Genomic DNA, 12,979 nt, shown 5'->3' with positions numbered 1-12,979 from the left:
CCGGAGGTTATTCGGCCCGGGAGGGACTGCGTGCCCTTGCGGGAACCGCACACGTCTGCTGCGCCCGGGCGCTCCCGTTAAGGACGCTCTGGCTCCGTGGTCGCTACGAGCCGCAGCAGGCTGACAGCCGACGAGAAGGGCTGGGCCGCCGTCACGTGAGGCATCAGCCCCGGTGCCGTCTGCGCCCGGCTCCGCCGCAGCCCCGCAGGGTTTGGCGGCAGAGGGAGGGCCTTCAACGAGAGCAGCTTCTGCCCTCCCGCCAAGGGCCTGGGGGGCTGAGCGCCCGGCCCCGCGGGTCTGCTCCCCCGCGCCCACGCGACCCCGACGAGGAGCGGGCTCCGCTGGCACCGGTGCGGAGCAGGGGCAGGGGGGCAGCCTCGCCCCAGGGCTGCTCTGCGCCCGTGGCCTCACGGCGCCCTGCCGGAGACGCCTTTGCGAGAAGAGGGTGCCTGGCGCCGGGCGCGGAGCGTCTCTCCCTGGCCCCAGGGGCAGGCGTCCGCGGAGCCCAGGCCTGCTCCACGTGCCAGGGCTGAGCGCTCCCCTCCCCGCAGGGAGGAGGAAGGCACGCGGTGTCCTGGGCGGCACCGGTGACCACGTGTGGCCAGCAGGTGAAGCGACGGGATTATCACGCGCTGTTGGGCGCTTGTTCCGCCACACCGGGACAACCGTGTCCAGTCTCGGTCGGCCCTGTTCAAGAGGGACGGTGCAAAATGGGAGAGCGTCTGGCTGAGGGCCACCAAGGTGAACAGAGGACGCTACACCAATGTAGCATTAAGAAGCAGGCATTCTCTTTATTACGGCGCCGGGTGCACGGGGGATAGCTCCACCCAACGTGCACACTGGGTGTCGCATCATCTAAAGTTTATATTGCTCTATCATATACGTACACATTAAATTTCCAGAAATTATTACACATATTCATTCTATTTCCTAGAACTAATTACTACATTTACATAATCATTAGGCATGCAATCTGACTCTCTGGGGGGTCTTCTGTGGGGGTCTCTGGTGGTCCCTAGTGGTCTCAGAAGAGGTGTCACTCAGTGTCTTGCCATGAACTTTGCTCTACTTTTCCATACATGGTCTCAACTTGGCCTGCTTCCTTGTTTGAGAAAAACTGTTTCAGCCCTTATCTTGGCTCCAACTGGCTTCTGCTGGTTTATCTGTACTTTCTCAGGATGTATCAGGCCCAGCTGCACCGGTGTCCTTGGGTATGTTTGTCTGAGGCTCCTGTTGAGACTCCTTCTTGTCCGACATGGTAACAGTTCCCCCATTCGCCCCCCCCGCCCCTTTGAGACTCTTTCTTGTCTGGGGCCTTTGGTAACAAAGTGGTTTCCTATTTCTCCTCCCCGAGCAAAAAGAGGGTTAACGTTCACAGGCTTCTGCAAACAGCTACCCTAACTCGGCCTGCCTCGTGCTGGCTGCTACCCCGGCTAGTTCCCGGGGCAGGAAGGGCTTTGGCTTCCCGCAGGGTGACGCCGCCGAGTGTGCTGGTGGGTCTCAGCGGCTGGGAGAGGCGGCTGGTGCTGGTCTGTGAAAAGCAACTGTGCAAGCAGGCAGCAAGAGAGAGGACCCTGCGGTCCACCCCGCTCTGGGCTCCCCTGCCCATCTGCCCCGTGCCTGGGCCCATTTCCCGGCAATCCCCTCTGAGACAAGACACCCCCCCTTCACCCAGCCGTTCTCCCGCAGCTCTGAGACTGCCCCCAAGCACCTCTTCTGCTGCTCCCTCAGCCCATCCCAGCTCGGATCCCTCTTCTCCATCCCCACAGCACCTTGGCCCACGCTCCCCAGGCCTCCTCCTGCCTCCCAGCGTGCACAGCCTCAGAGTCCTTCCTCGTACCCCAGGCTTGGCTGGGCTTCAGCGTTGCCGGCAGAGGGGAGCGGGCACGCTGGACAGGCTGCTTTGGTGGCCACGCTCTGCCTGCGGCTCAAGCCTTGTGCTGAATTCCTCTTTCTGCTGCTACGCATGGGGAGAGACAGCCTGTGCTCTTCTTCCAGGTTCACCGGGCACCCACTCGCTGCAGCTGCCATGGCCAGCGCTGAGGCACACTTGGAGGCGGAGGCTCTTCCCCATATTTCTGACGGAGACACAAATGAGATAAGGGCTGCAGTAGAGAAAGGAGACCTCAGAGCAGCAGCCACAAAAGCACAGGAGATCCTGGCTAGTGAAGAACAGATCCAGCTCCACATTGCTGTAACAGGTGAGTCAGGCTCTGGGAAATCATCTTTCGTCAATGCCATGCGTGGCCTGCAGGACCGTGAGGAGGGCGCAGCTGAGCTTGGAGTGATGGAGACAACGATGGAGTGCAGCCCTTATCCTCACCCCCAGCACTCCCACGTGACTGTCTGGGACCTGCCTGGGATTGGGGCACCCAGTTGCACACCGGACACCTACCTTAAGCAGGTGCATTTTGACCGCTATGACTTCTTCATCATCATCTCCTCCAGCCGCTTCACACAAAATGCTGCAACTCTTGCAAAGGAGATTCAGGCTCAGGGGAAGCGTTTCTACTTTGTGCGCTCCAAGGTGGATCAGGACGTGAGCAATGAGCGAAGACTGTACGATGAGGAGGGAGTCCTGAAGGCAAAAGGGAAGCAAGCTACTGAGACCCGGTCACAGCGGTATGATGAGATGGCAGTCCTGCTTAGGATCAGGCAGGACTGTGAAAGGAAGCTGGCACGTCTGGGCATAAGGTCCCCTCAAGTCTTTCTTGTCTGCAGGGATGATTTTAGCATGAAGTACGATGGTCCCAGACTGCTGAAAACCTTCCTGGATGATCTGCCAAGTGAGAAGAAACTCAGCTTCCTACAGTGCCTGGCCATCACTTCAAGGGAGGTCCTGAGAAAGAAAAAGGAGGAGCTGATGAAGTATGTCTGGCTGAAAAGCCTTGCGTCGTGTGGAGCATCTGCTGTTCCCATCCCTGGTCTCTCTGCTGCTGTTGACATTGCAATCCTGGTGACATCCCTGAAAGAGTACTGCCGGACCTTTGGCCTGTCTGAGGAATCCCTCCAGAAACTTGCAGAACAGGTGAACAAGCCTGTCAAGGAGCTCACAGATGGCATAAAGACCCCCCTGGACCACGAAATAACCAAGGATCTTGTAATTAAGCTGTTGACCCAAAGCATTGGGGGTGCTGCGAAAAATCTTCCATTTTTGTTGAAATCCATCCCCACTTTCTTAGGGCCTATAGGTTCTCTGGTGTCTGCAGCAATGGCTTTCCCCACCACGTTCTTTCTGTTGAGGAATTTTCTGTCTGATGCTGCTGATGATGCCGAACGTGTTCTGCAGAAGGCTTTAGAGGGGACGACTCAAAAGAGCCACTTGTGGAGCTGAGCACAAACTGTGTGAAAGGAGTGTGTGGAGCTGCCAAGAGCAGGGGGGAGAGGGGCTGAGTCCAGCCAGCTGGATTCTCCACGGGTGGCCAATGCCTTGCTGTGTGGAAGTGCTGCAGGGTGCTCTGGTGGCGCTGGGGAGTGGGGGGAACCGCTGAAGCTATGTGTGTCTTGGCAGCAGGACAGCTCAGGAGGAGTGTGGCCAAGACTGCTCCTGCAGTAGTCTATTGCTTTCTTGTGAAGCTAGTTAGCAGTAGGTCTTCTATTGGGAATTAACATAGTATTATTTTTTTTATGCCAATGCTTTTCTATTGTCTCCTGTTCTATTAATATTTCTAGTAGTATTGTTCTAGTGTATTTCTACTGTTGTGTGACTGTTTCTACAGCCTTTATGTTAATATTTGAATTATGATTTTCATTTTCCTTTTAGTGGTATTCCTAGCTTAATTCTTGTCTTTACTTGCCTTTCATGACTGTTCATCGCTTTTAATAGCACTCATGCAAAGATTCCATTTTGTCATGGGTATTTCTGTGATTTTCAACACAATGAAATCTAGGCTCCCTGCCTATATTGAATCCTCTGCCTACGATGAATACCTGCCCCGGTCTAGAGCCTCCGAAGTCCCGCCGTCGGGTGCACAAGCGCACCAGGCGCGCAGGTCCCTGGAGTATCAGCCCAGGCTCTCAGTCCTTCTAACATCCCTGCCTGGACCAGGAGCACAGGTGCCCCCAGGCTCTCGTGTCACGGGCACCCAGCCCTGCGGCTCCCGTGTCCCACAGCCCCTCTCCAGCTGCTGCTCCTCAGACCTCTCAATGCACCCGCGCACCGAGCAGACAACAACCTCGCACAGAAATACGGTTTCATGAGAAGGTAGCCCAGACTGCGGCACTGGGGCACGGGGTGCGAGCAGACAAGTGCACGGACCAGCTGCTCTCTTGCACCCCGCCTGCCCCTCTTGTCCCCCTTCTCTCCATTTCCCTGTGCCTCTTCTCCTCCCACCCACCTCCATCTCTCCCTTTCTCCACCCTTGTCTCCTTCCACATAAACAACCAGCCCCTAATTACTTTCTCCCCCACTGGTCCCCGTTTCAATACCTCCAAGCTACGTGAAAGCTACCCCATAAATGCTACCAATAAATTGTAGAAAGAGCTTTTCATCTCTCAAAGAGATTCTAAAATTTGAACAAATTAGTCTCTGAACTGAGCTAATTGAACTATTTGGAAGCAAGGAAATTTCCTCCATATACCTTGGGGTGGGGGTGGGGGTGGGGGTGGGGCCGAGCCCCGCCCAGCCCCAGGTACGCGGGGGAGCTCAGGAACGAGCTCCGTGGCTGCTCCGGGGCCTTGGGAAAGGCAGGGTGAGGGGGCTGGTGTTGGGTTATGGGTGCTCAGACCCTGTCCTGGTATTCCTGCCACGCTGCCTGTCCCGGCTTCCACCTGCTGCATACTGCCTTGTTACGTCTGAGTTTCTCCAGGGGCTCCTTGTTCGTCCATGCAGGTCTCCTGCCATCTTTGCTTGCCTTCCCGGTTATTGGGATGGACTGTTCTTGGCCTTGGAGGAGGTGATCCTTGAATATGGACCAGCTTTCTAGGACCCCTCTTCCCACTAGGCCCCTGTCCCCTGCGCTTCTTTCAAGCAGGTCCCCAAAGAGGCCACAGTTGCTTTCCTGAAGTCCGGGGTTGTAATCCTCCTTCTTGCGCTGCTCTCAGGGTCCTGAACCCCACCACCTCATGGTCACTGCAGCCAAGGCTGCCCCCAACCTTTATATCCCCAGCTGGCCCTTGCTTGCTCGAAGGTACGAGGTCCAGCAGAGCATGTCTTCTTGAGGACTCCTCTAGCATATCACCCGTAGCTGGAAGTTGTCACTGATGCTCTCCAGGAACCTGCTGGTTTGCTTGTGCCCTGCTGTGTTGTCCCTCCAGCAGTTATGAGGGTGGTTCAAGTCCCCCCTGAGGATCAGCGCCTGTGAACACGGGGCTCCTACTGGCTTTGGTACTTTCCAGGTTGCCACGGCAGTATCTTTGGTGCTCACTTGGAAGAGCAGCAGGGGTAATCGTCCGAGGGGTGGACAAGCTGTGGCAGTCTCTCCACAGCACTGTGGATCCAAGCCCCCAGCAAGCAGCAATCGTCTCCAGGTGACAGGTGAGGTCTGCAGATGAGCGCCTCTGTCACTTGCAGCAGGCGCTAACCCACCGCAGTCACTCACCACTTCCTCCACCCCAAGAACGACTGAACATTAGTGTTGTAGAAAGCTGCTAGCAGCAATTTGGTTCAGAGCGCCCTTATTCCCACGCACCGGCAGCTGCAGGGGAAGTGTGCCTGATGCACAGGTCAGGCAGAGGCTTCCCTGCTTACAACAAGCAAATGACTTGCGTACGGTTCTTAGGGTGGTACAGTCACCCTCTGATTGGCTAAATGTTCACTGAGGAGCTAAGAGAATGTGTTTTGGGGGGGGTTTCACTAGCAACCTCTACAACTTCCAACTGCTTTTATCCACTTTGACTTCCTGTGTTTTACAAGGTACAAGACCTCACCCAAGGTTCAAGACTTCATTCCTTGTTCTATCTCAAGGTGGCAGTGATTAGTAAAATGAAGTTAGCCTTGCTGCTCTTGATTCTCCTTTGCTTCCCCGTTGGAATAGGATGCCCAGGGAAGGGGTGGACTCCCCGTCCCCAGCAATATTCGAGACTCGCCTTGACAGGGCTCTGGAGAACCTCATCATATGACTATGAGTCAATCATCTCCCCCTCCCCATAACTAGGGGGCAGCCCAGAGCCCCTGGAGCTCTCCTGCACAGCAGCGGGCTGCACTGCAGAACCTCCTCTTGAGCAGGGATGCCTCTCAAGGTTACTCCTCGAGGCTGAGAGATTCCCTACCCACGACAGATCCTCAGTAAGTGATTAATAGCATGCTGAACTTTATGAAACTTTCATGAGCTATATCTCTGATTAATTGTGCACATATTCCCTTAGACATATACCGTTGACCAAGTCTGGGACTAGGACTGGATCCAGCCGCACCCAGGCTCCTTTCCGAAGGAGTTTAGAAAGCAAGGGGGTCCTTTCTGAACCTCGTGACTCAACGGGAGAGATTCCTGCGCACACACTCCTTTAGACATGAACCGTTGAGCAAGTCTGGGACTAGGATCAGATCCAGCTGCACCCAGGCTCCTCTCTGAAGGAGTTTAGAAGGCAAGGGTGTCCAGTCTGAACCTCGTGACTCAACGGGAGGGTCTCCGTTGTGCATGCATCTGACCCTGTCCTTCATGAAGTAAATAACTGAGTGAGCCTTGCCAATCGAACCTCGTTAAATCGTTCTTATTTACGATTGAACTTCGTTAAGTCGCTGTCTTACCGCAATAAACGTAGTGCTGCTTCCCTCTTACGAGGGGAGTGCATCGCTCCTTCCGCGACACAGGGGCTCCCAGCCAAGCAGGAGGGGACGTGAGCGGAGGGAGAGCAAGGAGGGGCTCTTCCCTTCCCCACTGGACACACTCTCCCAAAGACTGCCGCTGACTGTGGGTCCTTCTGCCGATTCCTTCCCTTACTCCTGCAGAGGCAGAGAGGAGCTCGCTCGCGCGCTTGCTCGCTCTCTCAGGCCTCTGAGCCCATCGCCCTCGTATTGCCCAAGCCCTGCCTACAGAGAAAGCGAAAGAAGGAACCTGCAAGAGCGAAAACATGTGGAGGGGAGTGCCTGGCCTGGGGCTGGAAGGACTTTGCTTTCCTCCCCTGGGCTGAGGTTGTGTTGGCTTTGAGGGGGTGCTGGCTTTGTGTCTAATTCGGGGTGGGCTGTGCCTCCTCTTCCCGCTCTGAGTGTCTCCTCGGCGCAGCCTTTAGCTGAGGGCAGCGGTTCTGGCTGCCCCGGGTGGCCTGGGGACGAGATTGCCTTGCTGCCGGGAAGGCGATGGAGAAGAGCTCAGGCAAGCTGTGGGAAAGGGTCCCCGTCCCTGCTCAAACTCTCTTAGTTTCCAAGTTCCTTTTTATACGACTGGGACTCTGGGCAAACACTGCTTTTGCTGACCTCTGCGAGTCGCACAAGCACAGGACTGTTTCTTCTTTTTCTGCTTCGAAAGTCCGTGCTAGCGAGGGAAGACCGCAGTACCTCCGTATCGCTTCCTCCCTCCCTGGGGTCTGTGCAGTTTCTATTCCACGGCCTTGCACGTAGTGTTGACAAACTTCTCCAATCCTGTTAACTCCTTACTCACTCGTCATGCGGTTGACTGTTCAAGAAAGAGTGCAAAATGGGAGAGCGTCTGGCAGAGGGCCACCAAGGTGAACAGAGGGCTGGAGAACTTGCCTATGGGAAAGGCTGAAGGAGTTGGCTCTATCGCAGCCTGGAGAAGCTCCAGCTCGTGGGGATCTAATCCCACTCTCCCAATACCTACAGGGGAGTTAGAGAGGAGCGGAGAGCCCTGGCTTCGTGAGGATGGACAGTGACAGGAGAAGAAGCAGTGGGCACAGGCTTTTTGGGGGGGGGGAATTCAGTCCGCGTGGCAGGAGCAGCAGGGGTAGCCGGCTGTGCCCGCGGGCTCCCTCCTGCCCTTCCTGCCGTGCTGCAGAACCTGCCGATAGCCAGCAGGAAGACTTTTTCCCTGCCAGCCGAGCTCACTTCCCCTGGCTTTGGGGAGCAACCTCCAGCTGCTGGCTGCTCAGGAGCCTCCTTAAATGCAAAGCCAGCCCTCTTGGCTGCACGTCACACCTGGGCTGAACATTTAAACTCGGGAGAGCAGGAGAGCAGGAGCAGAGGGCTGGTGCGGGCCAGCCAGGAGCCTTTTGTTGGTCCTCAGCTGCTGTGCGGAGGGGTGAGAGCTGCCTTGGGCGCCCCTGCCCAGGCGCCAGGTACTGCTGCGGAGGTGTGCGGGAGCGAGGGGCTGGGTGGTGTCCTCGGGGCATGAGGGAGAGTTTGTCCTGTGCTGGTCAGGGGAAGAGGAGCAGAATGCCAGTTCCCCTGGGCCTGGCATTGTCTGCAAGTTTATGGTCCAGATGAGCAAGCTGGAGAAGGGAGCTTAGTGCCCCCCAACCCCCGTGCCCGCCCGCCCGCCCCCTTCTTGTGATGGCCTTGAAGGTCTTGCTTTCTACGGGGCTTCAGTCTCCTTGGAGGAGATGCGTCTCCTTGGAGGGAATGGGTGTGATTGCAGCAGGGCATCTCCGAGGTCCCAGCAGCCCCCCATCTGGCACCCTGTGGTCAGAGCTGCCGCCAGCTTCACGAGTGGTGGAAGCAAGTGGAGCCTGCAAGAGGGCTGGGGCTGGCCTTGGCGCTTCCCTAGAGGGGTCTGAGCGTGCGGAGATGAGGACGCGGTCCCCGAGAGAGGTCGGGCCAGTTGCCGTGGTGGTTCCTGCTGTGCTATGCGTGGTCCTGGTGCAGGGGTGTGAGGCTTCCCTGGGCTCTTCTCTGCTCCCGGGCTTCCCTGGTGGCTGGAGAGAAGGTCCCTACGGGAGAGGGTAAAGAATACCTCGCCCATGATTAGTCCGTTCAGATTGCGCTGTGGTCTTCTGATTTGCTCTTGCCGTTGCTCGTGGTGCTCCCAGTGTGCTTCTTCTGGACCTTTCTGGACGCTCTCGCACTTCCTGATGACCATCAGGCTGTTTGCACAGCTTGGCTGTGTGCTCCCTTGGCGGCATGCCAAAATGACGCTGTAGTTTGGGACAGGTGGTTTCCTATTTCTCCTCCCCGAGCAAAAAGAGGGTTAATGTTCACAGGCTTCTGCAAACAGCTACCCTAACTCGGCCTGCCTCGTGCTGGCTGCTACCCCGGCTAGTTCCCGGGGCAGGAAGGGCTTTGGCTTCCCGCAGGGTGACACTGCCGAGTGTGCTAGTGGGTCTCAGCGGCTGGGAGAGGCGGCTGGTGCTGGTCTGCGAAAAGCAACTGTGCAAGCAGGCAGCAAGAGAGAGGACCCTGCGGTGCACACCGCTCTGGGCTCCCCTGCCCATCTGCCCCGTGCCTGGGCCCATTTCCCGGCAATCCCCTCTGAGACAAGACACCCCCCTCTTCACCCAGCCGTTGTCCCACAGCTCTGAGACTGCCCCCAAGCACCTCTTCTGCTGCTTCCTCAGCCCATCCCAGCTCGGATCCCTCTTCTCCATCCCCACAGCGCCTTGGCCCACGCTCCCCAGGCCTCCTCCTGCCTCCCAGCTTGCACAGCCTCAGAGTCCTTCCTCGTACCCCAGGCTTGGCTGGGCTTCAGCGTTGCCGGCAGAGGGGAGCGGGGACGCTGGACAGGCTGCTTTGGTGGCCACGCTCTGCCTGCGGCTCAAGCCTTGTGCTGAATTCCTCTTTCTGCTGCTACGCATGGGGAGAGACAGCCTGTGCTCTTCTTCCAGGTTCACCGGGCTCCCACTCGCTGCAGCTGCCATGGCCAGCGCTGAGGCACACTTGGAGGCGGAGGCTCTTCCCCCTATTTCTGAAGGAGACATGAATGAGATAAGGGCTGCAGTAGAGAAAGGAGACCTCACAGCAGCAGCCACAAAAGCACACGAGATCCTGGCTAATGAAGAAAAGATCCAGCTCCACATTGCTGTAACAGGTGAGTCAGGCTCTGGGAAATCATCTTTCGTCAATGCCATGCGTGGCCTGCAGGACCATGAGGAGGGCGCAGCTGAGATTGGAGTGACAGAGACAACGATGAAGTGCAGCCCTTATCCTCACCCACAGCACTCCCATGTGACTTTCTGGGACCTGCCTGGGATTGGGACACCCGATTTCACACCGGCCACCTACCTTAAGCAGGTGCATTTTGACCACTATGACTTCTTCATCATCATCTCCTCCAGCCGCTTCACATGCAATGATGCAACTCTTGCAAAGGCGATTCAGGCTCGGGGGAAGCATTTCTACTTTGTGCGCTCCAAGGTGGATCAGGACGTGAGCAATGAGCGAAAACTGTACGATGAGGAGGGAGTCCTGAAGGCAAAAGGGAAGCAAGCTACTGAGATCCGGCCACAGCGGTATGATGAGATGGCAGTCCTGGCTAGCATCAGGCAGGACTGTGAAAGGAAGCTGGCACGTCTGGGCATAAGGTCCCCTCAAGTCTTTCTTGTCTGCAGGGATGATTTTAGCATGAAGTACGATGGTCCCAGACTGCTGAAAACCTTCCTGGATGATCTGCCAAGTGAGAAGAAACTCAGCTTCCTACGGTGCCTGGCCATCACTTCAAGGGAGGTCGTGAGACAGAAAAAGAAGGAGCTGATGAAGTATGTCTGGCTGAAAAGCCTTGCGTCATGTGGAGCATCTGCTGTTCCCATCCCTGGTCTCTCTACTGCTGTTGACATTGCAATCCTGGTGACATCCCTGAAAGAGTACTGCCGGACCTTTGGCCTGTCTGAGGAATCCCTCCAGAAGCTTGCAGAACAGGTGAACAAGCCTGTCAAGGAGCTGAAGGCTGTCATAAAGACCCCCCTGCACCATGAAATAACCAAGGATCTTGTAATTAAGCTGTTGACCAAAAGCATTGGGAGTGCTGTGCAATATCCTCTGCTTGTGTTAAAAGTCATCCCTGTAGTCGGGTGGGTCATAGGCTCTCTGGCATCTGTAGCAATTTCTTTCCCCACCACGTTCTTTCTGTTGAAGAATTTTCTGTCTGATGCTGCTGCTGATGCCGAACGTGTTCTGCAGAAGGCTTTAGAGGGGACGACTCAAAAGAGCCACTTGTGGAGCTGAGCACGAACTGTGTGAAAGGAGTGTGTGGAGCTGCCAAGAGCAGGGGGGAGAGGGGCTGAGTCCAGCCAGCTGAATTCTCCACGGGTGGCCAATGCCTTGCTGTGTGGAAGTGCTGCAGGGTGCTCTGGTGGCGCTGGGGAGTGGGGGGAACCGCTGAAGCTATGTGTGTCTTGGCAGCAGGACAGCTCAGGAGGAGTGTGGCCAAGACTGCTCCTGCAGTAGTCTATTGCTTTCTTGTGAAGCTAGTTAGCAGTAGGTCTTCTATTGGGAATTAACATAGTATTATTTTTTTTATGCCAATGCTTTTCTATTGTCTCCTGTTCTATTAATATTTCTAGTAGTATTGTTCTAGAGTATTTCTACTGTTGTGTGACTGTTTCTAGAGCCTTTATGTTAATATTTGAATTATGATTTTCGTTTTCCTTTTAGTGGTATTCCTAGCTTAATTCTTGTCTTTACTTGCCTTTCACGACTGTTCATCGCTTTTAATAGCACTCATGCAAAGATTCCATTTTGTCATGGGTATTTCTGTGATTTTCAACACAATGAAATCTAGGCTCCCTGCCTATATTGAATCCTCTGCCTACGATGAATACCTGCCCCGGTCTAGAGCCTCCGAAGTCCTGCCGTCAGGTGCACAAGCGCACCAGGCGCGCAGGTCCCTGGAGTATCAGCCCAGGCTCTCAGTCCTTCTAACATCCCTGCCTGGACCAGGAGCACAGGTGCCCCCAGGCTCTCGTGTCACGGGCACCCAGCCCTGCGGCTCCCGTGTCCCACAGCCCCTCTCCAGCTGCTGCTCCTCGAACCTCTCAATGCACCCATGCACCGAGCAGACAACAACCTTGCACAGAAATACGGTTTCATGAGAAGGTAGCCCAGACTGCGGCACTGGGGCACGGGGTGCGAGCAGACAAGTGCACGGACCAGCTGCTCTCTTGCACCCCGCCTGCCCCTCTTGTCCCCCTTCTCTCCATTTCCCCGTGCCTCTTCTCCTCCCACCCACCTCCATCTCTCCCTTTCTCCACCCTTGTCTCCTTCCACATAAACAACCAGCCCCTAATTACTTTCTCCCCCACTGGTCCCCGTTTCAATACCTCCAAGCTACGTGAAAGCTACCCCATAAATGCTACCAATAAATTGTAGAAAGAGCTTTTCATCTCTCAAAGAGATTCTAAAATTTGAACAAATTAGTCTCTGAACTGAGCTAATTGAACTATTTGGAAGCAAGGAAATTTCCTCCATATACCTTGGGGTGGGGGTGGGGGTGGGGGTGGGGCCGAGCCCCGCCCAGCCCCAGGTACGCGGGGGAGCTCAGGAACGAGCTCCGTGGCTGCTCCGGGGCCTTGGGAAAGGCAGGGTGAGGGGGCGGGTGTTGGGTTATGGGTGCTCAGACCCTGTCCTGGTATTCCTGCCACGCTGCCTGTCCCGGCTTCCACCTGCTGCATACTGCCTTGTTACGTCTGAGTTTCTCCAGGGGCTCCTTGTTCGTCCATGCAGGTCTCCTGCCATCTTTGCTTGCCTTCCCGGTTATTGGGATGGACTGTTCTTGGCCTTGGAGGAGGTGATCCTTGAATATGGACCAGCTTTCTAGGACCCCTCTTCCCACTAGGCCCCTGTCCCCTGCGCTTCTTTCAAGCAGGTCCCCGAAGAGGCCACAGTTGCTTTCCTGAAGTCCGGGGTTGTAATCCTCCTTCTTGTGCTGCTCTCAGGGTCCTGAACCCCACCACCTCATGGTCACTGCAGCCAAGGCTGCCCCCAACCTTTATATCCCCAGCCAGCCCTTGCTTGCTCGAAGGTACGAGGTCCAGCAGAGCATGTCTTCTTGAGGACTCCTCTATCATATCACCCGTAGCTGGAAGTTGTCACTGATGCTCTCCAGGAACCTGCTGGTTTGCTTGTGCCCTGCTGTGTTGTCCCTCCAGCAGTTATGAGGGTGGTTCAAGTCCCCCATGAGGATCAGCGCCTGTGAACATGGGGCTCCTACTGGCT

General features: G+C 56.0%; 2 protein-coding genes across 3 annotated transcripts; both read left to right on the top strand.

Moving 5' to 3' along the window:
- Nucleotides 1-841: 841 nt before the first annotated feature.
- LOC136992156 (interferon-inducible GTPase 5-like) lies at nt 842-3,843 on the top strand. 2 transcript variants are annotated; one of them, XM_067297042.1, is made up of 2 exons: nt 842-1,211; nt 1,999-3,843. In XM_067297042.1, exons 1-2 carry the CDS (start codon nt 967-969, stop codon nt 3,332-3,334), a joined length of 1,581 nt encoding a protein of 526 aa, XP_067153143.1. In that variant the 5' UTR covers nt 842-966; the 3' UTR covers nt 3,335-3,843. The 2 variants fall into 2 exon arrangements, with proteins under 2 accessions (XP_067153143.1, XP_067153144.1); XM_067297043.1 differs by having other exon boundaries at nt 842-1,258.
- A 4,089-nt stretch (nt 3,844-7,932) lies between these two features.
- LOC136992155 (interferon-inducible GTPase 5-like) lies at nt 7,933-11,497 on the top strand. Its single transcript, XM_067297041.1, has 2 exons — nt 7,933-8,172; nt 9,655-11,497. Exon 2 carries the CDS (start codon nt 9,686-9,688, stop codon nt 10,988-10,990), a length of 1,305 nt encoding a protein of 434 aa, XP_067153142.1. The 5' UTR covers nt 7,933-8,172; nt 9,655-9,685; the 3' UTR covers nt 10,991-11,497.
- Nucleotides 11,498-12,979: the final 1,482 nt, after the last annotated feature.

The sequence above is a fragment of the Apteryx mantelli genome, chromosome 5 (assembly GCF_036417845.1).
Source record: "Apteryx mantelli isolate bAptMan1 chromosome 5, bAptMan1.hap1, whole genome shotgun sequence".
Taxonomy (NCBI): domain Eukaryota; kingdom Metazoa; phylum Chordata; class Aves; order Apterygiformes; family Apterygidae; genus Apteryx; species Apteryx mantelli.
The sequence above is the reverse complement of the archived record's forward strand: the minus strand, read 5'-3'. Positions and strand labels throughout refer to the sequence as shown.